We start from the raw sequence: 22224 nt of genomic DNA on the forward strand, positions 1-22224 counted from the left end.
TGGTCAATGAGCTTAACTCTAATTGCTACTATCCTACAGAGCATTTAGCAGTTGATGAAGCTATGGTCTTGTACAAAGGGAAAGTCATCTTCAAACAGTATTTTCCAAAGAAACACAAGAGATTTGGGATCAAGATCTACAAACTCTGTGATTCTTTGGGATACAACTATGACATGACTATATATCTGGGCAAGGACAAGAACAGAGCGATGCATGGTTTAGTTGTAGCGTTGACGGAGAAGTTGAAGGGAGTTGGTCATAAATTATTTATGGACAACTACTTCTCTTCTCCAGAGCTATTTGATAATCTCACCGGGACCGTCAATTCCCGACGAAAAGGCCTCCACCCAACTTTTCAAAGACTGACTTGAAGCTGAAGAGAGGTGACCTACGTGTTCTGGTGAAGAATGACTTGACTGTGATATGTTGGAAAGACAAGAGAGAGGTGTACCTGTTGACGAACATCCATCAGTCATTAGCTGAGGGGAAATTTCTTGGATGATCATGGCAACATACTCAAGCTGGCTATTGTATGCGAATACAATAGCCACTTGGGTTACGTTGACAAGGCCGACCGCATGACTAATTCCTACGGTGTCCAACGAAAGACCATGAAGTGGACTGTCAAGCTCTTCTTCCACCTACCCGACCAATGTATCCTCAACGCCTACCTGCTCTTCAAGACATTTCATCAGAACGTGAGGCACTGCGAGTTTCTTGAGAAGTTGGGGACAAGTCTTTTGGGGACAAGTGGCAGGCGAGGCACTCGAACCCCAGCTCCCCAAGGTGCGGCACAACTTGGTCCAGGTCCATCATCAAGTTCGTCTCCATCCACCAACACGTGCTATGAGGTTTGTGGCTTCCGTCACTTCCCCACCATAACATGGGAACAACGGAGATGTGTGCTGTGCGGGCCATGAACTTCACGGCGAAGTAGATGCCGATACATTACCTGCAAGGTGCCCCTGTGTCTGAAGCCATGTTTTATGGAGTACCACCACAAGTAAGGCATCATGGCTCCAGACCAAGCCTGGGAGCTGGAGCAGCAAAGGTAAATACAAAGAAACCTTCTTACTTGTACTCTTCTTCCTATATTTTTTTAAAATTATTTTTGGGGGGGTTTCCTCCATTCCCTCTCCATATATACGCCGAATTTGCACAACTTTTGCATTTTGTGCATTTTCATATTCTTTTTTTTGGGGGGGGGGGCAGGGAGGAAACCCCATTTCTTTTAAAAAAAAATATTTTCAGGGGATTTCCCCTTTCCTCCTCCATATGTATGCCGAATGTGCATAACTTATATATCGTCTGAATCTGTGATTCATTCTGCGTACAACGGTATATCATTCATATCTATAGGGCATTTAGTTTCTGAGCTATAGTCATTTCAATATAACTCTGCATTTCGCTCAATTCCGAAGCTTGAGACAGTGGCATACAAGCCTTTCGTTTCAGGGGTACAACTTGCGTTACATTGGTCATATGACAATGATGCCAACATTTTTCTGTTTCTTACATGCCAGCGATAATTTCTATGTGCATTTTGAACTTTTCATATCCTTTTTTTTGGGGGGGGGGGGAGAAACTCCACTTTTTAAAAAAAAGTATTTTTCAGGGGATTTCCCCCTTTCCCCCTCCACATGTACGACGAATGTGCATAAATTATATACCGTCTGAATCTGTGATTCATTCTGCATACAACGGTATATCGTTTATATCTCCCGGGCAAATAGTCTCTGAGCTAAAGTCATTTCAAGGTACCGCTGCATTTTGAAGCTTGAATCAGTGGCGTGCCGACCACTCCTTTTGGGGGTACAACTCACGTTACATTGGTCATATGATAATAATGCAAATATTTTTGTGTTCCTTACATGTCAGCAATCATTTCCATGTGCATGTTGACATTGTCATGTACTTTTTTCATGGGGAGGAGGGGGGACCCCATTTTTTTCCGAAATTTTGGAATTTTGAGAGTTAGTCCCCTCCCCTCCACCACATATGAGAATTTGCATAAATTTCATATAGTCTGAATCTCTGGTTCATTCCGCGTACAACGGTATATAACTCATCTCTCTAGGGCAATTAGCCTCCGATCTACACTCATTTGATTGAAACTGCATTTTGCTCAAAAGCTGCAGTTTCCAAAAAAGCAGTATGGTTGGAAGGACTATGTATATGGGTATTCAGATAAATCAGCACTTCTAAAAATGGCAGAGAGCCATTTTCTTATTCTTCTACAGTAACTTTCATTCCAAATATTAACTGTAGCCACAAAATATTTTTCCATTTGGTATTAATAATAATAATAATAATAAATCACTATATCTGCATGAAATTACTTGTTTAAATCTGACATCTTTTCAAACTATTTTCCCCCCAAGTTCCCCATGGTTTGCCCATAGCTAACATTTCTTGCTGCACATAGAAAGCTCCTTCAAAAATAATTTAGCAAACAATACATTATCATGCAAAAAGTTAAAAAGAGAGGCTTGCAAAGAGGTTCTTATTTTTACCATGTAAATGATTATCATTGTAAAATTATGGTTAAACCTAACATATGTAATGTAACAAGAATCAAGAATTTTCACGTACTGCAAAACATATTTTTTAATATATAACAAATCACATACACAGAATAGAACATTCACAAGACAAATTTATGTGAGTAACAGGTCTCTGAGTGTTGCCCCTGAATTGGCCAGCAGCTCCCGTGGCTCCTCCTTCACCTTCATCACGTGGGACTTGGAAAAGCCGATGCTTCTCTGCAGAGCATCAAAGCTTAACGATGCATCATTCTCCGCTGAATTCACGGAATCCGTCACTTCTCCTGTTCGACTTACCTACAGGGGAAAGAAATGCTCTGGTATTTAAATTCATATTCACAAATGCTGATGATCTAATGCCCATACAACATAACAATATGTATTTTAAAATGACATTTGTGGTGAACGACCTTTTTACACAACACTGTATCTAAAGATATATGTTTTGCGGTTATGCGGAAGTAGATAACATATTAGAATGAATTATTTTTATACAACGTTTTTCCCAAAAAATAGAGGAAGAAAAAGGCACAAGTTATCACTTGATAACTTATTGCCTATGTGGCTCCTTTATTACCTTGCTTTAACCTTTAGAAGTCCGAGCGGGTTTTCGAAAGTAACCCCTCACTGGCCGCCGTCTTTGCATGCGATTCTTTAATTTTTACTTATTTCAGAAAAATGTTATATCTTGGAGACTATTTGAGCAATCTACTTCGGGTAACTTTTGTTTTGCAGCTAGAACATTAGGGTATGCAACCCTGCAGGAATCAAAATGGCAAAGCCAATAAGAGGGGTTGGGTGGGCTGTAGCCCCCAACTTTCGATGAAAAAAATCATAAAAATGGGGAGTTTTCTCACATATTCGATAATGTAATGCACCCAGGAACATGAAATGACTCATTCGGTTGAGAAGGACCATTCTTTGAAAATAAGGCTAAAGTTTGCCTCCCCTTTCCAAAATAGTGGGGAAAGAGGGGCAAACTCCCCATTTTTATGATTTTTTCATTGAAAGTTTAGGGCTGCGGCCCACCCAACCCCTCTTATTGGCTTTGACGTTTTGATTCTTGCACGGTTGCATGCCCTGATGTTTTAGCGGCAAAACAAAACTTACCCGAAGTAGAATGGTCAAATAGTCTACGAGTTATAACATTTTTTTGGTTTCGCCGAGGTCTTTTGGCGCGGCCCCAAAACTTTCAATGAAAAAAAATCATAAAAATGGGGAGTTTTTTTCACATATTCTATAATATAATGCACCCAGGAACATGAAATGACTTTCATTCGGTTGAGAAAGGACCATTCTTTGAAAATAAGGCTAAAGTTTGCCTCCCCTTCCAAAAATAGTGGGAGAATGGGGGGGCAAACTCCCCATTTTTATATTTTTTTCAATGAAAGTTGGGGGTCGCAGCCCACGCAACCCCTCTTATTGGCTTTGATGTTTTGATCCCTGCACAGTTGTATGCCCTGATGTTTTAGCGGCAAAACAAAAGTTACCTGAAGTAGATTGGTCAAATAGTCTACTAGTTATAACATTTTTTGTCAAATAAGTGTACAAATTTAAAATTCGTGCCAGCTTCCATACATAACTTTGGAGTCGGGGGGGGGGGGGGGAGGGGGGTCCTGGGTGGGTGGGTTTTCTTCCACGTGACATTTCAAAGTTTTATCTCAACATCTGTCAGCGTTTACAACCTCACATACAAGTATGAAGGTCCTAAAAGCACATGAACTTTTTAATCAGCATGATGGTCCACTAGTGGACCATCGGCGGACTACGCCTATATTTCCGATGGTCCACGGTTAAAACATAGGCTTTGATGTTATAAATTGTTTTATGCTCTTTTGAGCCTTATAATGCATTCATATAGGGTATATTGCATAACATTGCCTAAAATTCATTTTGTGTCGTTTTTACAACACATTCTCTTGTGTTGTGTATCCCTTCATCAATTTCATCTAATCACAATTACCCAGAAAACTGACCACAATAGGAACAATTCAATAGGATACAATAATTCAAGTTATTACGTGTGCAATTGAGAAAATTTATGACAAAGTAATGTTCATTGTATGAGGGCTATTCGAAAATCAACCTCCGGGAGGCACGAAATAAAACACACATAAAAGCAACTAAAATGTATTATGCACAAAAGTTGCACACATACATGTACTATTTTTCAACATAATTGCCACCTGAATTCAGGTACTTGTCATAGCGTGGCACCATCTTTTGTATGCTCTCGTCGAAGAAGGTTGCCGCCAGGGAACTCAGCCACTCCCGAACCCTGTCCATCAGCTCCTCATTGCTCTCAAATCTCTGTGACCCCAACCACACTTTCATCTTTGCGAGCAAATGAAAGTAGCTGGGTGTGAGGTCTAGACTGTAGGGAGGGTGGTCAAACACATCCCATCAAAATTTCTGAAACAAGGCTTGTGTGACTGCGGCTGTGTGTGGGCATGCATTAGCGTGAACCAAAACAATCCCAAGGACAACATGACTCGCCTCTTGTTCTGAATTGCCCGTTGAAGTTTTTTAAGGGTTTCACTGTACACTGCCACAGTAAAGGTCATACCAGGTTCCATAAAGTCTATCAACAAGACCCCCTTGTCGGTCCCAAAACACTGTTGCCATAAGCATTTTCTTGGACAACATTGGTTGCATCTTTTTGGGTTTGTTTGGCGAGTTCATATGCATCCATTGTTTTGGCTGTTCTTTGGTTTCAATGTTTTCAAACTGGACCCACATTTCGTCACCTGTCACGATCTTGGACAAAAAAGCAACAGTTGTTCAATAGCGTTCCAGAAATTGCAATGCCGACCCCATGCACTGCTTCTTGTGGACCTTGGTGAGGTCCTAGGGTACCCACCTTGCACGAAACTTGTGATAACCCACCTTTACAGTAACTATCTTGTAAAGTGTTGTTCACACAACTTCCAATATCGTGAAGCGGTGGTGCTCGCGAATCACTCTGTCCACACGTTGCACAATGTCTTCTGTCACAATAGACTGTCTTCCCTAACCACCTTCATTGTGCAAATCGGTCCATACCTCTCGAAACTTCCGGCACCGTTCCCTCACGAACTCCTCTCCATACACGGCACTCATTCTGCAATGTATTTAACCTGCGCTGTGATATTCAGCCTGAAGAAAGCGGATCACACAGTGAACCTTACATTTGTCAGGAGCAGCAATAACACCAGCCATCCTTCTCTGCTTCTGCACACCAAGCACAGAACATAGTAACCGACCACTTTGGGTGACGTGAACCAACATGTGACCGCTTCGCTTTCTTATGTGCATGCACCAGGATGTTGCAGTAACCCATGGGCTCATACCAGCAAAACGGAGGTTGATTTCCGAATAGCCTACGTATTTATTCAAGTACTTACTCTCAACATTTCTGGTGCTAACTTGCCTGCTACTTCCCACTGCATTCAAATCTGCACCCTAGTTATTATTACATGTTTACGCTCTTCTCAAATTTACTTTACAAAGTGTTGTTTAAGGCATTTCAAATGTGCAATCAAAGTGAAAAAGTAAACTGATGACTTGTATTAATTCCACATTACATTACTTGCCAAAAATATTTCTTTATCCACCTATCATGTTTCGTGCTCACTACCAACATTCACTCAAACACACACACAAAATATGTACACCCTCTTTCATTCTGCAACTTCGTTCAGGAATAAGCATACTGCTGATAAAAAAGGAATACTACAATCCAACTTCAACTGCATAACCTTCCATTCCACCACCTGTTCCTATAACTTCCCCTCATTCCCATCCTGCAGGTCTTGTTGTCCAGGGGCTGCTGCAGGTGTAATGTTTTGTCTGGTAGCTCCAAAGCTATCACTTGCCGATATCAGCTTCTAACAGCAATGACTCATCCAACATAAAGGACAAAAATGGCATTGTTTTGAATCTGCAGTCTCGCAAGGTTGTTTTGCTTTGACAATTATGAAATACGAATATGACAAAAAACCAGGTGTTAAAATACAAACCACTTTCTGTTCTTGTGGTGCCTTCTGATCAACAAAACCATAACTCTATCTTGCAACCAACACAAGAAGAAACCTCTTGAACACTCAAGGGCAGTGGAGGAAGGAAATGCAAACAAACCACTGCCTTTTTCAGAACAATTCATGCTCTAAAATAAATTTCTATATAAAAAAGTGATTTTCGAGTTGTAAATGACACTTTCTTCCATTAACATTCCCACTTTCCATGCAGGGAGAGGCAGAGAAGTACAGGTGAGGGCCATCCATTTGCTACGGTTCGATGACCACCTTGGACCTTTCCACCTGTCGAAACTGCCACAATTTTTTGCTACAAGGCAAAAGTTTGTTAACACAGCATACCATACAAATTTCTCTCCACCATGGCAACTGGACCAATCCCCTGCCCTCTCATGCAAGCAAAAAAAGGTAAAGTGTTCCCCTGTGCTTAGCACCACGCCATGAAGGCGTATAGGGGGTGTGGGGGTAACGCCCCACAACAAAAGTAAAATTCCATCTTTATTTCAAAGTTATATCTGATAAAAAAAACTGCATGCTAACAGGTGGCACATTCTATCTTCATGGAAAACTTGAATTGTTTAAAAATCATATTTTTCCTTGTTGGGACTGAATTTGTTGAATGTATAACTCAAAAAATGTATATTTGAAAATCATGTAATAGAAATACTACACAACATTAGGGAAATTGACAGGGACCACCAGAGAAAAATGTACCGAGTAAAATGTGCTATCGGGAAACATATATGATCTCATTATACATACGAGGGTGATTCAAAAGATAAGGTAAGAAGAGCTATCACAGGTACCATATTCTTCCTGTTCTTCGAATTTCTCGCCAGGCTCACAGCTTTATCACACAGACATTAGATGGTGCATATGTTGCATCAGACCCTCGAAGATGAAAGATGGCTGCGCTTCCGGAAACATGGTCAAGCATGGAAGTGCGTAGTGTGATCAGGTTTTTGTGCTTAAAGGGCACTTCACCAGCAGGAATTCATCGTTACAGGGGATGAAACGTGGGTGCATCCATGCTATGGAAACAAACATCGTCCACACCTTCCAAGGAATTCAGAACAGCTCCATCCACAAAGAAAGTTATGGTGATGCATGCTCTTTTGGGACCACAAGGGTGTGCTTCTGGTTGATTTCCTCACAAGGTAAGCAACAGTTGCCAGTTATTATCACACACTGAGGCGGATGCAGGAGGCAATTCGAACAAAATGACCTGGACTTCTCTCAACAGGTGTTGTGTTGCTGCTGACCACACTAAGCCAACAGCAGGCGCGAATTGTTACGGCGCTTCCAGTGGGAGTATTGGACCATTCTCCCTACATCCCCGACCTGGCACCCAGTGATTTCCATCTCTTCAGACCATTGAAAAATTACCTGGGTGGTAGGTGATTCACAAGCGATACGGAAGTTGGTGTACTGTGTATCAGTATATCTGCCTGTGGAATAAAGTTTGTCCATGAGAGCTCTTGTTACCTTACTTTTGGAATAACCCCTGTATAAATGAAACATGAACATACTTCAAACTTTATCCACTTGTAGTTAATGCATTTCCTAGTTCCTGGTGAACTCTGGATCAAGTTCTGGATAGTTGGGTGAGAGAACCCGAAGAACTCGGGTCCACGGCCTCGGACATTCACAACTTCCATCCCCACGGCATGGTTGATTTGGTGCAAGAGTAAGGAGTGGCACTGATTAGCTGATGGACCAACTATAGGAGCATCCAAATCGTTGTCTGCCACTATCTCAAACCTAAAGAACAAGAAATGAAATGTTAGTTGAAACAGGGGATAGCATATTTTACATTAGAGTTTTAAGATTGTGCACACAGAGATCAACAAGGTGGATACAATACTTCAGTTATATATTGTGATATTCCAATATGAAATTTTAACTGGTATCCATAAAGTAACAACATAAATTTTGCTGATTTTGGTATTCAACTGATATGAAATGTATTACAATTGAGATCGATTTATGAAAAAAAAATCTGAAAATGAACAAAAAGGATGGTGATACAGAAGCACAGTGGGTGGAAATGATAGAAAAGAAAAGAAAAAGAAAAAATCTTGTTCCAAACTCTTCTATAAAATTTCCCTCTTTTCCTCAGACTTCAATGACAGCATTAAGCTTCGTTTTCCTAGGAAGCAAAGCAGGACACCACTGACAGGATCTTATCGCAAGGTTACCACACTTTCATGCTCAGCATGAACCTGCCTTCATATATTACACACCTTATTTTAACAAATTTAAACCTTTTGTAATGTTGAAATTCCTGAAACTCCCTGATGAAGGACCCAGAAACAGATCTGGATAGTAAGGAGTTAAGAGAACCACTTGTAACTACATACAAAATCCTTTTCAATGTTTTTTACCTTCTTACTAGAACTATCTACAGATGTTATGTGAACATTCAATAAGTGGTGTGAAATAAAATACAAATTACATGGAGTCATGGTGGTTAAAAACCTTCTATTGCCAGATGGTTGATATTTTGACCACGGCTGCATTACCATTGAGGACAGACAGATGGTCGATATATCAACCAGCCGCACGCGGCAAAAACTAACACACCATTTCTTGAAAGCTACACATCTTATTTCAATGAAAAAATATAAATATGCTGACCAAGGCAGTAATTTATTTTATTAAAAACATAAACTAAACGTAACGTTTCAACCTTCTAGCAAGGTCTTCATCAGACTCTGTATCAAGTACAAAACTTTTGTACTTGATACAGAGTCTGATGAAGACCTTGCTAGAAGGTTGAAACGTTACGTTTAGTTTATGTTTTTAATAAAATAAATTACTGCCTTGGTCAGCATATTTATATTTTTTCATAATAATGGAAACAAGGCTTAATGGTGTTATAATCTTATTTCAGTTCTGTCTTTTGAATCTTCAGTACACACATGAAGGTATGACACACTCGAATTACAAAACAATATATACATTATTACTATTATTAACAAGCACCATTTGAAAAAGTCCTTGGTTTCCCTTCATTACACCCATAACATTATGTATAATATAAATATATTAATAACTTACATTTTGCAAGTATCTAGGTAACTCCTGCAACATTTTGGGATGCAACTGCTCCCTTCCTCAGGCTGCTCACGTTTAGGTTATGTATAAATCATAACCACGTCGAACTCTCCATAGGTACAGGATACAGGATTGGTAAAAGGTGTGTGGTTAAAAAAACAATAGAAATCTAAAACCCATTACAGGTGCACGTCAGACTACCATGCTGTCTCCCTGATTAGAAACTCCTCCAAAGGAAAAGGACTGGGATAGTAATATAAATAAAATAGGGTCCCTCAAGGAGTGTAAGAGGTTGGGGGTGATCCCAAACTTTCTAAGATGGGGTTTTAATCGTTAAAGATGGGAGGAGAAATAAAGAAAAAGAACTTTCAAATGGGGATGATAAATCAATGTATAAGGGAAACATACGGCACGATCAATAAGTTGCACAAAGAGTGCTTAGAACTTCATCTGGAGCTTGGCATCCTGCTAAAAGGGCCGGTATGGGGTAGGATTGAAGAGACACCAAAAATACGTTGAAGAAGCAAAGAATAGCCAATGAGGATTCAGAATAAGTTAAAGAAGCTTAAAGGGAAATTAGAAGGCTATAGGAAAGTAAGGATGAAAGAGCAAGAGGAAAGAGAAAACGGGGAGAAAACCGATGGTTGCATAATGAATCTAATGGAGAAGGAACTCCCCAAAGAAATGAGGATAGTTATGGGAAAAGGACAAAAATATGCTATAGGGGAAAGAAAGATTGAAAAGGAAGAATTTATTATTGCAGGTGGAAGGGATAATATCCGTAATTGACGACTGGGAAGATAAGAAAGAGGTGAGATGCAAGATGCATGATGTCATAGAAAACCAGATTAGAAAAGAGAATAACAAGAGGAAAAAGTGGGGGAGGGAACGTTAACAAGGAGAAGAGGCATAAGGATGACATAAAAAAAGTTGAATAAGGTTAAAAAATGGGCAAAAGACAGTAACGTGCATATTATACGATCTGACAAAGAAAATAAAATTGTCGTAATAGATAAAAGTGAATATAGAAGGAAATTAGGGGAATGTTTTGACAACAACGATTTCAAGATTGTAGATTTGAATCCAATAAAAATAGTAAGACTGAGAAATTAAGAAAGGCATATAAACTAGTATAACAATAGCAAGAGTGGAAAAGAAAAAGTTAAAAGAGCGGTGTAAAAAGGGGGAAATCCCAACCGCTTTCGGAATTCCAAAAAATCATAAAGAAGGGATTTCCCTTCGACCTCTCATTCCAATGTATAGCCACCCAGGTTATGGGCTTGCCAAAATCCTAGTTAAAAGAATTAAAAGAGTGGGAGTAAAAACAGAATTTAGTATTAAGAACTCCATGGACGTCAAAGAAGAGATCGAAAAACTTGAAGTTAATAACTCCGATTGCATTGTCAGCTTTGACATCGTAAATTTATACCCCAGTGTTCCTAGAGAAAAAGCAGCTGACACATAGCAAAGATGGTTAATGAGTAAGGGAATAGATGTCGTCGAGGCATGGGAGTATGTTAGATGGTTTAATCTGTGTACAGGGTTTAACTATTTTTGGGGAAACGGGAGGATATACATTCAAAAAGAAGGGCTAGCAATGGGGAACCCAGTCTTAGGAATTGTCTCGAGTATATTTATGCACTTCATCGAAAAGGCAGCACTTAGCCTCATAAACAGGGGAATTAAGTTCTACGGCAGATACGTAGACGATATCCTTGTTATTGGGGAGGGGGAGGACGTAGAGAAACTATTCGAAACCCTACGGGAACAAGAGGAAATGATAAAATTTACTAAAGAAGAGATGGATGACCATAAGATTAGTTTCTTAGACCTGGCAATTCAACTAGAGGGAAAGAAAATTTACACAGGGGTTCATCATAAGGTATTATCGGGAGATCTATATATCAACAAAGAATCGGCCCATGCTAACAGGACAAAGAATCATGTATTACAAAACTTCTTCCTGCGGACTCACAGATTATGTAACAACCAAGCTGATTTGCGTAAAGAAATCGAATGGATAATGAGAATAGGAAAGAGGAATGGATGCAGAGAGGAGGAGTTCAAGGGGAATTTAAGTAAAGCTAAGGTCACATATGGGAAAGAATTGGAAAGGAATAAACAGAAGAAAGATGGAAAAGGAAAAGAAGAAGTTAGAGATGAAGAGTGGGAATTTAAATATATAGGCATTCCGTACTTTCCCGGAATATCGGAGAAAATCAAAAGACTTGTAAGAGGACATGGCGTAAGGTGTGGGATGCGAGCTCCAAAAACTTTAGAAGAGCATTTCACGGGGTATAAGAAAGATAGAAAAGAGGAAGAAATAAACGAGGGAGGGATGAAGGGTGTGTATGGAATAGTTTGCCAATGCAGCAAGGAATATGTGGGCCAAACAAGAAGCATGAATGTTCGGTGGGGAGAGCATGACAGGGATATAAGGGAGGGAGTTCCCAAGACGGGGCTCTCCGAACATATCCTTGACGAAGGCTAAGTAATCGCCAAACGGAAAGTGCTTAGGGAAGAGGAAAAACCTATAAGAAGGAATGTATATGAAGGGTCGTATATATTGTAGAGATATGGTGATTGAAAGTACATATCTCCTTTCTCTCAGTCGGAGCAGGTTCAATCACAAGTATATTTAAGCTCTACCTGAATGTATCATTGTTGCATCCCTGTGACCTCAGATCCCTGGTAAAAGAGGGATTACAACAATATGTAAGGGAAGAGAATAAATTAAACAGGGATGATGGAAATATCGATGAGATGTGGGGGAAGATGTTCAAGAAATGGGATGGGAAGGAATACGTAAAAATAGGATTTAACGTAACCCCGGAAGTAGCACGCCAAGCTCAAATGGAAGAGGAATTCATGCTGGACTTGATGTGAACTGAAATGGAGGAGGAGTGGATGGGGGGTGAAATAGAGGAGAAAGAGAGGGGAAGTGCCCGACCTCGTGCTCTACTAGGAAACATTGGAGTATTGCAGCACACATGGACTGTGGCTATTCACAGTTTTAAAGTTTTAACATTCCAAGGAGGAGTTTCTAATCGGGGAGACAGCATGGTAGTCTGACGTGCACCTGTAATGGGTTTTAGATTTATATTGTTTTTTAACCACACACCTTTTACCAATCCTATATCCTGTACCTATGGAGAGTTCGACGTGGTTATGATTTATACATAACCTAAATGTGAGCAGCCTGAGGAAGGGAGGAGTTGTGTCCCAAAACATCGCAGGAGTTCCCTAGATACTCGCAAAACGTAAGTTATTAATAAATTTATATTAAATTTGTAAGTAATTCGCACAACTTTCATCATGAGTTCATAACATTATGGGATATATTTCTATACATTGCTCTTAACTTCTGAACTATAGTCGTTTTCACGTTCAGAAGACACAACGGCGCTTATGGAGAAACCGCACAGTGTTGCCAATACAGCGCTAGCTCATGTCGCCGGGAAATGATGACCTTCCTTCACAATGAAGGTGTTACATATTTTGTATATATAATGATAATTATATGTAATTATTAATATTAATATTATACTGTGAACGTTACAGTTACCCTTTTTACTACGATCCATTGCGATCACTACACACGCGAGTGTAATGCACGAATATGACACTTCAGAAATCACTTAAAAAAGTAAAAATCACTGAGAGCTCACACAACTGAAAACACTTTTTCGAGAGAGGGAAAAGGTCTAAACAGACCAAAGTAGATCTCTCACTCAAGTAAGGGGAACCTGGCACATGGGTTATATTCAAGTTGCAACCCAAACAAACAAATGAGTTATGGCCCACGTGAACTGATAAGACGTGAATGACTCAAGCAAGGCATGTCATATTTCTATCTTGAAGCCCCATATTTTGTCACGTGTTGAAAGCCTTTCAAAGGTTAATATGGTGTCTATGAATTTATGTGTACGTTGGAAACTAAAAGGTGATCTTCATTTCAGTATTAATGTCGACAGTAATGTAAACGGAAACAACATGTATTTGCGACAGCACTAATGTTGCTCACAACAGCAGCATTGGAAATAATTGTCAATTATTAAATTTAAGTAATTTCAATTCTATTATAACAAACTGCATGAAGTTCATATTTTTACTGAATGGAAATAAAATAACAACTCGAAAACTTGGTGGTGATAGCCGGAATGCTGCGGTGAGTCGGCTCAAGATGGCCAGACAACGTCTCCTTACTTCGCGCGCGGTTCGGGTTAAAAAGAAACTCCAAATGCATGGAAGTAATATTTCTGGGAACCTTTGAGTGGTTATAAAAAATAATTTCATTATTTTCTCCACAACTTTGTCGCTGGAAGTTTTTACTTGGAATTAAAGAACAAAAAATGGCCAGCAACGACATTTTCTACTGCACGAATATAAAAAATCTCCACATACTTTATTTGAATATTTTTTAATGCAAATATGCCTTAAAGTATTGATAAATTCTGAGTACCACCGTCACCTATGACAATTAAAAAACAGTGTCAATTTTTTTAATAATGAATGCTTCAATTTTACGGCATGTTTCAACGTTAGGAATGAAAACAATGTAAAAATTGTGTTTTCACAGAAAATTTGAGTTTTTAATTTATCTAAAATTATGTAAGCAAGTTACCAGTTTTTTGTGTTCAACATCGTATTCTCTACAAAATTTCCTTCAAAACTGTAGGTACCGATTTTACTTAAGCTAAATTTGTAAATCCAGAAATTTCACAACAGCGTGCTTGTATTTCCCATAAGAAAAGCATTGCCAATAAGAGCCCATTGTGTCTACTGAACGTGAAAACGACTTTAGTGCATCTTTTTTAAAAAAATAAATTCTACATCTAAGAATGAGTAAAAAAAAAGCAACATTTTAAGTAATAGAACATACAACAATTAGTTCTCGAGCTACGACTTTTTTGTACTTCATGGCAAGTTTAAAAAGGCTTCGGCTTCAACGAGAAGTCATGCGTTCAAGGCTCCGGCCGATAAAGGTTGGCAGGGCATCTGACTGCTATGCATGAGGCCTGCATTTAATTCCCAGGGTGAGCATCTCAAGTGGGAAATTTTTCTACAATATTGCAGCGTAAAGTGCCTCTAGGCCTCACACAGCCACTAATCAGTGAATCAATACCGTTCCATTCAAGAACATGCGGAGATCACATCACTATGGCAAATATCTAGACTGTGAGTGGTCCTCCCTCATGGCATGGAGACAGGAGACAGCTGAACATTTCTTTACATTCCACGAAGAACTTCAAAGGTTAATTTGCCTCCTCAATATGCATATGCAAGTGATTAAAATTGATTGTGTGTTAGAAAAAGCGATCACACTCATTGATATATCATGGGAAGTAACTGTAGTACCACTGTTTATTGGAACAGTGTTCCTTCCATGATGAAATCTTTTTATATTCTCAATGTATTGTTCCCACAAAATGCAAATTTATGGAATACGACTCTCAAAAGTTGTATCACTTAAGGTACATTGTTCTTATAAATAAATCAGAGTTCACATAATGATTATTAATATTAGGGATGGGACAGATTAATCGGTACTCTATTGGTATCGGCCAATTTAGGCATATCAGTGTATCGGTTTATTGGTAATATTACCGATAATTTTACCAATCTGATATGTCTATAAATACATTACAATTTTGTACAATATTGTGTCATTTTGTTATAATTTTTATGATTACATCCATTGTAAACTTTTGAAAGTAAATGTCTTAATATGCAGCTTCCTTAGCATTACAAAAAGTAAAAGTAAAGTTCCCCGTGCATATAGAACCATGCCATGAAGAAAAATTTAGAGAATTGGGGGGTAGGGCCCCACACATTCTTGATCTCGGCCATTTTGGAGGTGATGTGATCAGCACCATGCTCCAGCCACCTTTACCCCCAGGTTGCCCCAAGTTACCCATTTATTTGAAGCTGGGGACAAGATGCTTTATGTGGTGACAAGGCTGGGAAAATTATTGACCTTAGACAGCCACCCTGGGAATCAAACCTGTGTCTCCCATGTGGGAGTCAGACACCCTACTGACTAGACCAATGCGGCTCCAAGCATTGCAAAATCTTGGTTCAGTTGATAGCACACATTTATTAAGGAAGTCAATGAACAGATTGGAATTACCGTATTTGCGTGTGATTGTATAATGAGCACCCTGGATTTTGATGGGGAAAAGTGACAATAAATTATATCTCGTATGTAATGCGCAGTATAATACAGGTTCAAGAAATGGCTTTCTTAGTTGTAGGTCGTAAACCTGTGCCTATGTGGACCAAGAGGATAATATCCTCTTGTAAACAATCAGTCACCAACCCATGCCACCTCCCCCATCTCCCTCCACTGTGTTTAGCATCCAAAAGCTTTCACTCTTTAACCACCTTATTTATTCTGTAATAGTAGAAATTGAGATCAAAATTACGTTATGAATTTGCAGTGGTCGGGAAATTATTTTCTATTATTTCTCGCCCAACAAATACTGGTGATACACATGCCATGTGGTGGGAGGTGCATGCTCGAATTCTGCCAGAACAGCACTGCTTTTCTTGGTGTTGCAGAACATTACATTACCAAGTGAAAAATCGCGTGAAATAGCCTTTAAACTTTTATACATGGTTTTGCTCATTTCCTCTTTACTTTTCCAAAAAAAAAAACCCTTCAAAATATTTTTCTTTTTTCATGACTAACGTAACACTTATAAGAAGTACATTTAGGACCCTCAAACTAGCAATTAGGAGCACAAGATTTCTTCCATTAAGGTATTTACACACACTACATTTGTCATATTATTTGGCCAGTAATATTATTTTCTTTTCCCTTATCTTTTCTTTCATCTAAAGTACCATAAAAATCAGAATGTTCCTTCATTTTGTGATGAGCTTATTTCAACCACATTGCACATTAATGTTGCCATCTTGAATGGAACACTATTGCCATATTCAGAAACTGCAGAACTTAAGCTTTACAACGATATATAACATGATAGGGTTCCATAAACATGAAAAATCAATGCAAGTGTCACAAAATCATGGAATGATCCGGTTTCATGTTGGCTGTCTGAATTATTCTGTGCATAATATGCACTACAGTTTTGGGGGGCAAAAATTTTGGAAAAAAGTGTGCATTATACATGAGTAAATACAGTACATGTCAGATCGGTGGAATATCGGTTATCCGTAGGTATTGACCAAATTTTCATATCAGTCCATCCCCTATTAATATTATATTTGATAAATCAGATGAACACATAATACAATAAAGTCCAATTAACCTGTTCCATCCAAAATTTTCATTAATCACGTCTACATAAGCATAGTGAGCTATATTTATACTTCTGGTTAGTAAGCCTATTTGCACATTCATATCGTCACACCCAATAAATCTGTAATGCAAATAATTTTTATTATAGTTTGTAACGGTGATGACGTAAATCTGTCATTTGTAAGTCCCGCTTTGCGTCATCCCATTACATTGAGTGAAAATTTCCCACCCGGGAAATTTCAATTCATAAAAATCCCCGTGAGGTTATTTTTCCTCACTACCAATTTACACCGATAGATGTCTCTCCTGTTACTTTTCACCTTTTTCTTCTTCGCTAGCAGCGGAGGTAGGCAAATCACAGTTCGTCGCATGACAATCAAGGTTCAACGTCGCTTGGTATTTCATTCAAAAACTGGGGCAAGTTTTATTGTATCATGTGCAACCACATATCGTAAGTTGGGACATTGAGAACTTTCGTCATTCATTTTTAAATGTTACGTGTTGCTGTTTGAACTTACATTGCTTCTTTGCAACATCGTGTCCCGTCACTAAAAACATTTGTAAGGAATTGTGCTTTGGACTTATTTTTTTCTCGTGAACCAATTTTCAGCATATATATAAATCTTGCGATAGTCATTTTTGTGGTAATTGTCACGCCCAGTATTTTAATTTGTGGTAACCATTTTTACACACACATATATATATTTGCACGACTAGTATTTGTTTTTACGAAGTAATTAACCAAGAAGTATTTAATGTCAGCATGAACTGGAGTCGGAACATAGACATTGAACCTTGAAATAACTAGAACCAATACACCTTGCTGCAGTATTCACAAGCGCACATGGCATCAAGGAAGTAACGGCAAAAATCTATTACGTAACCAGAACACTTGAATTTGACTGCATCAATTCGACTACTTTGGATGTTGCGAACAGCCGGGGTAATTTGGCAACTAGAACATTTTTGAAGGTACGTAAGATTACGTGTGTTATAGTGAACTGAACTTGTGTAACAAACTTAAATTCATCTTGCCAATTTGTTGATTTTGCATTACAAATAAGACGCGATAAAAGATGGAGGCTTTGAATGCGTTCTGTGCATAAAACTAGATCACGAGTGAGAAAATAGATATGTACATGTGCGTGTACCAAGTAATAGTGTAAAACATCGCCGCAACAGTAACTCAAATGTGCAACCGATACGCGTGTGACCCAAGAACGTAATTTTTTATAGATAATCATTCAACCTCAAAAGACGTCATAACGAAAGTCCTTTTACAACTAATAACAAAACGAGACAAATCTTAACCGACTGAGTATTTGGAATTAATGAGCATCTAATTCTCATAAAAAAATAAAATAGGCAGAAGTTTTATTATTATTATTAAATTTTTAAATAATTATAATTTTAGGTATTTATAAATTAGTAGAATTTGTCCGTTAAATGTTGAACTGGTACAAACTTTAAAAATGAAGTAAATTTTATCTGTATTATTGCCGAAAAAGGCGTACCTTTTTATTGGCATTGTTATTTTTTTATTGTAAATTATTCTGATCAAAAGGAATACTAAAAATGAGAATTGTCGGTCGTACATAAACTGGAATTTTGTTGTGAAGCTTAGTAAAAAAAATAGAAGGAAATATTGAAAGAATGTTGCCGCAAATTAAATTTGTTAAATAAATGCCTATAGTGAATGTACTACTTTTTTTCATTGGTGTGAGTTGCGATTGGTGACGTAATTGAGGTAATGCTTGTTGTATAACTTGCTGAATTTTTGGAAAGGGTAAAGAAGGGTGCGGAATTTACACACACATTATTCAAACTGTTGTTATTGTGGGAATTATTTCCGTATATGTATTCGGTTAACCCCATAACAAGCAAAAATTGTAATTGCGGTTCCTCGATTTATATTATCCACGCTCAATATACCTCTGCGAGTATTGGTCACCTTGTTCATGCTTCCCATTTTTTACCGACATCGAGGAACGGCGTTACAAAATTGGCAGTCAGAGCATGGCCATTTTCCCCTTTTCTTTCATTAAGTGAAGTTTGAAGTGAATAAATTTTTCCCACCCGCCCACCCTATTGGAATTTTGGATTTTGGCTTGGGATATTGAGTGATTTATTTGGTGTGACTATATGTGCCTTTTGTTTTCAGCATAACATATTTACATTGTATTTTGAATTTTTTTGGTTGATGCATTCCCCCCCTTTTTTTTTTCTTTCGTATTTATTGGTTTTATTTTTATGCTAAGATTTTGTTGCAGTTACCTTATCTTACGTTCCTTCGATTTTGAAAATAAAATTGGCAATTTTCAAATTTAACTTAGCAGTTCATAAGTAGTGTGAATAGGTCGAGTCTACATCATTTTTTTTGTAAATCGTTTAAAATTGGATTTCCCTTGATTATTTTATCGTTGAAGGTTATATTTTTGGTTTTGTGCACTGGTTGGGTAAGGATGTCTGTGGTTTCACCAGTTATTAGGCCTTTTAGGTTGAATTTTTCACCACCATTATTGCATACCAGGCAGGTTAATAATAAGTTCAGTAATTTTTTGCTCCCTCCGGAAGAGACTCCTGTCACAAGTTACATTCGATATTCGTTAGCACATGAGATAAATTTGTGATTTACCATGTATAGATGGAGAGGACCTCCATAGGGTGGTATTGTTTTTAACTACCTTGCATAAAGCATTTTCATTGCAACTACTCGACTTGGAATCACTGCTATTTATGGCATATAGTAAAACTTCGGGTATTTTTCGCACCATTTGGTACGAAATTTTGATTTTAAAGTATCCTTGGCCAATTATGATTAAAACAATTTGGAGTCGCTTGACAAATTTGCAAACCTTGAGAGATTTAATACAATTTTATGTGACTCGTCAACAAAGGACAAATGAGTTCTTGTCAAGTTATATCCACGAGGTGGATATTTATTTTCATCTTTCCTTTAGATTGGACACAGGATAAACTGGTTGAAACTATAATAAATGGACTTAGTATGAATACTCGTTTGCATTTAGTGTATTATTCTCGTCCGAGGTCAATAATGGAGTTTATTACTATTGCTCAAGAAATATGGCCTATGGAACTTCGTGATTTTTCGGACAAGATACAACCTTCTGTTATTTCTAGAGCCACACAAGTTGAAATGATTGAGGATCGATTAGAGGGGGTTGAAGTTTCTAGGGATGTTGAGCACTGTGAGAGACAGAAGGATGAAGTGAGGTCAGTTCCTCGGGAGGAAGATAAAGTCTCTACAAAATCTATTAATGTATTGGATACAGTTTTTACGGTTGCTTCAGAATTGCATTTTCAGTGTTCCTTTGCAGAAGAGGAAAAGTGTATTCCTGTTTTGACTGCTACGGTTAATTCGACTTCTTCTCGTTGGTTATTGGACTCTGGGAGTTCAGTGTCATTGATATCAAGCACCTTCTTCGCAACCTTAAAACAGAAATCACCAGTAGTTCATGATGTTACTCAGGACTTATTGTCGATAAACAACCAAACAGTTCACTTAAATTCCCGTACTGAGTTGTCATTGCGTATTGGACATTTGACCTGGAAATGGTATTTTTGGCTTTCTGATTCGCTCCCTTTTCCGATAATTTTAGGGTATGATTTTTTATCCCACACTAAAGCTAGATTGTCTTTCGAGGAGCGGATACTCTCCTTCCCATTTTCAACGATTCCGATACACTTCGAGTCTTCAAAAAAAGAAAAGGCTCCTTCAGTTCCTTCTTCTGTTAAGGTTAATGATTCGATTCCTTTACAAATTTTAGAATCTTCAGATCTTCAAACTCTCATGGTGCGATATGAGGATGTAATTACTGAGAAGGTGGGCACATGTAAATTGGATCCTGTTTCAATTCCCGTGATATCGGATATTCCATTTAGATGTAGACCGTTTCAGTTGAATCCACACCAAACGGCAATTTTGCGTCAACAGATTGACGACTTAATAGAACAAAATATCATCGAGGAGTGTAGTTGTGCTTATTCAAGCCCGTGTTTTCTGGTTGACAAGAAGGATGGTTCTTACAGATTAGTATGTAGTTACAAGCAGTTGAATAGACTTATAGCTTACGACAATTTCCCACAAGCTCGTATTGATTTAATTTTCCAACATCTGCAGTCTGCAAAGGTTTTTTCTTGTCTTGATTTATGTAAGAGCTTCCACCAGATAAGATTAGACGAGAAGAGTAAGGATTTGACTGCGTTTGTCACATCTTTTGGCCAATACCGTTACACCAGAGTTCCTTTCGGCATTAACTTAGGTACGCAATTGCTGACTCGAGCCTTAGACAAAATTTTAGGGAAGTTTAAATACAAGTTCTTAGTCAACTATGCAGATGACCTCCTTATATTTAGTCCTGATGAAGAATCTCATTTGGAGCACTTAAGATTGGTTCTTCAAGCATTGAGGGAGACAGGTTTGACTGTTAATCCGAAGAAATCTTCTTGGATGCAGCTACAAGTAAAGTATTTGGGATACATTTTGGGGGAAGGAAAATTAACATTGGATCCGGAGCGAATATCTGCTATTCAACAGATCCCTCCTCCTAAGAACGTTAAAGCTATTCAGAGGATTTAGGACTTACTGGGTACTATTCAAAATTCATTCCTGCATATGCGGAGTTAACTAGCTTTTTGTCCGACAAAAAGAAAAAGGGAGTTCAGTTTGTTTGGTCAGAGGAGGACCAGGTTAAGTTTGATCATTTGAAGAGTGTCTTTATTAAACATACTGTACTGGCTTTACCCGATTTTTCGAAAGAATTCATTTTGCAATGTGATGCTTCTAACTTAGCTCTAGGGGCAACCTTGAATCAACAGGAATCAGATGGATCGTTGCGGCCAATTGCTTTCGCTTCGCGAAAACGCACTGATTTGGAACGAAAACAGTCTATATATGAGGCAGAGTGTTGTGCCATTGTATATGGATTTAAGAAATTTGAAACTTATCTTACAGCAAAACCCTTTGTTCTACAAACTGATAATCAGGCGCTTTCTTGGTTATTGCGTCATCCTGAGCAGTATGGAAAATTTGGTAGATGGTTGTTGTATTTATCTCGCTTCTCATACACAGTGGAGCATATTCCATCTAGATTGAATCCAGTGGCTGATTGTCTGTCTCGGATGTATACACCGGATGAATTTCAAGTATCTCAACCGCCTATTTCTAGTTTTGCATGTGCTGCTCCTAAGTTCCAGATAATTCCGTTTGATAAGGCCGATATAATTCATCTTCAGGCTCAAGATGCTAGTTTGTCTCCTATTATTCAGGAAATCCAGTCTGGCAAAACAGTGAAGCATTATCGCTTGTTTCAAAATTTGTTGGTTT

General features: G+C 38.3%; 1 protein-coding gene across 1 annotated transcript in view; it reads right to left on the minus strand.

The window, feature by feature from the left end:
* Positions 1-2589: 2589 nt before the first annotated feature.
* Positions 2590-22224, minus strand: part of LOC145991372 (transforming growth factor beta regulator 1) — a 95545-nt gene continuing 75910 nt past the window's right edge. The window contains exons 7-8 of the mRNA XM_083127365.1: positions 8086-8317; positions 2590-2840 (exon numbers count right to left, since the gene is read on the minus strand). Coding sequence (XP_082983491.1) covers positions 2658-2840; positions 8086-8317 — 415 coding nt within the window. The 3' untranslated portion in view covers positions 2590-2657. The remainder of the gene's footprint in view (positions 2841-8085; positions 8318-22224) is intronic.

Source organism: Lepisma saccharinum, chromosome 8 (assembly GCF_977018435.1).
Source record: "Lepisma saccharinum chromosome 8, izLepSacc3.1, whole genome shotgun sequence".
NCBI classification, from domain to species: domain Eukaryota; kingdom Metazoa; phylum Arthropoda; class Insecta; order Zygentoma; family Lepismatidae; genus Lepisma; species Lepisma saccharinum.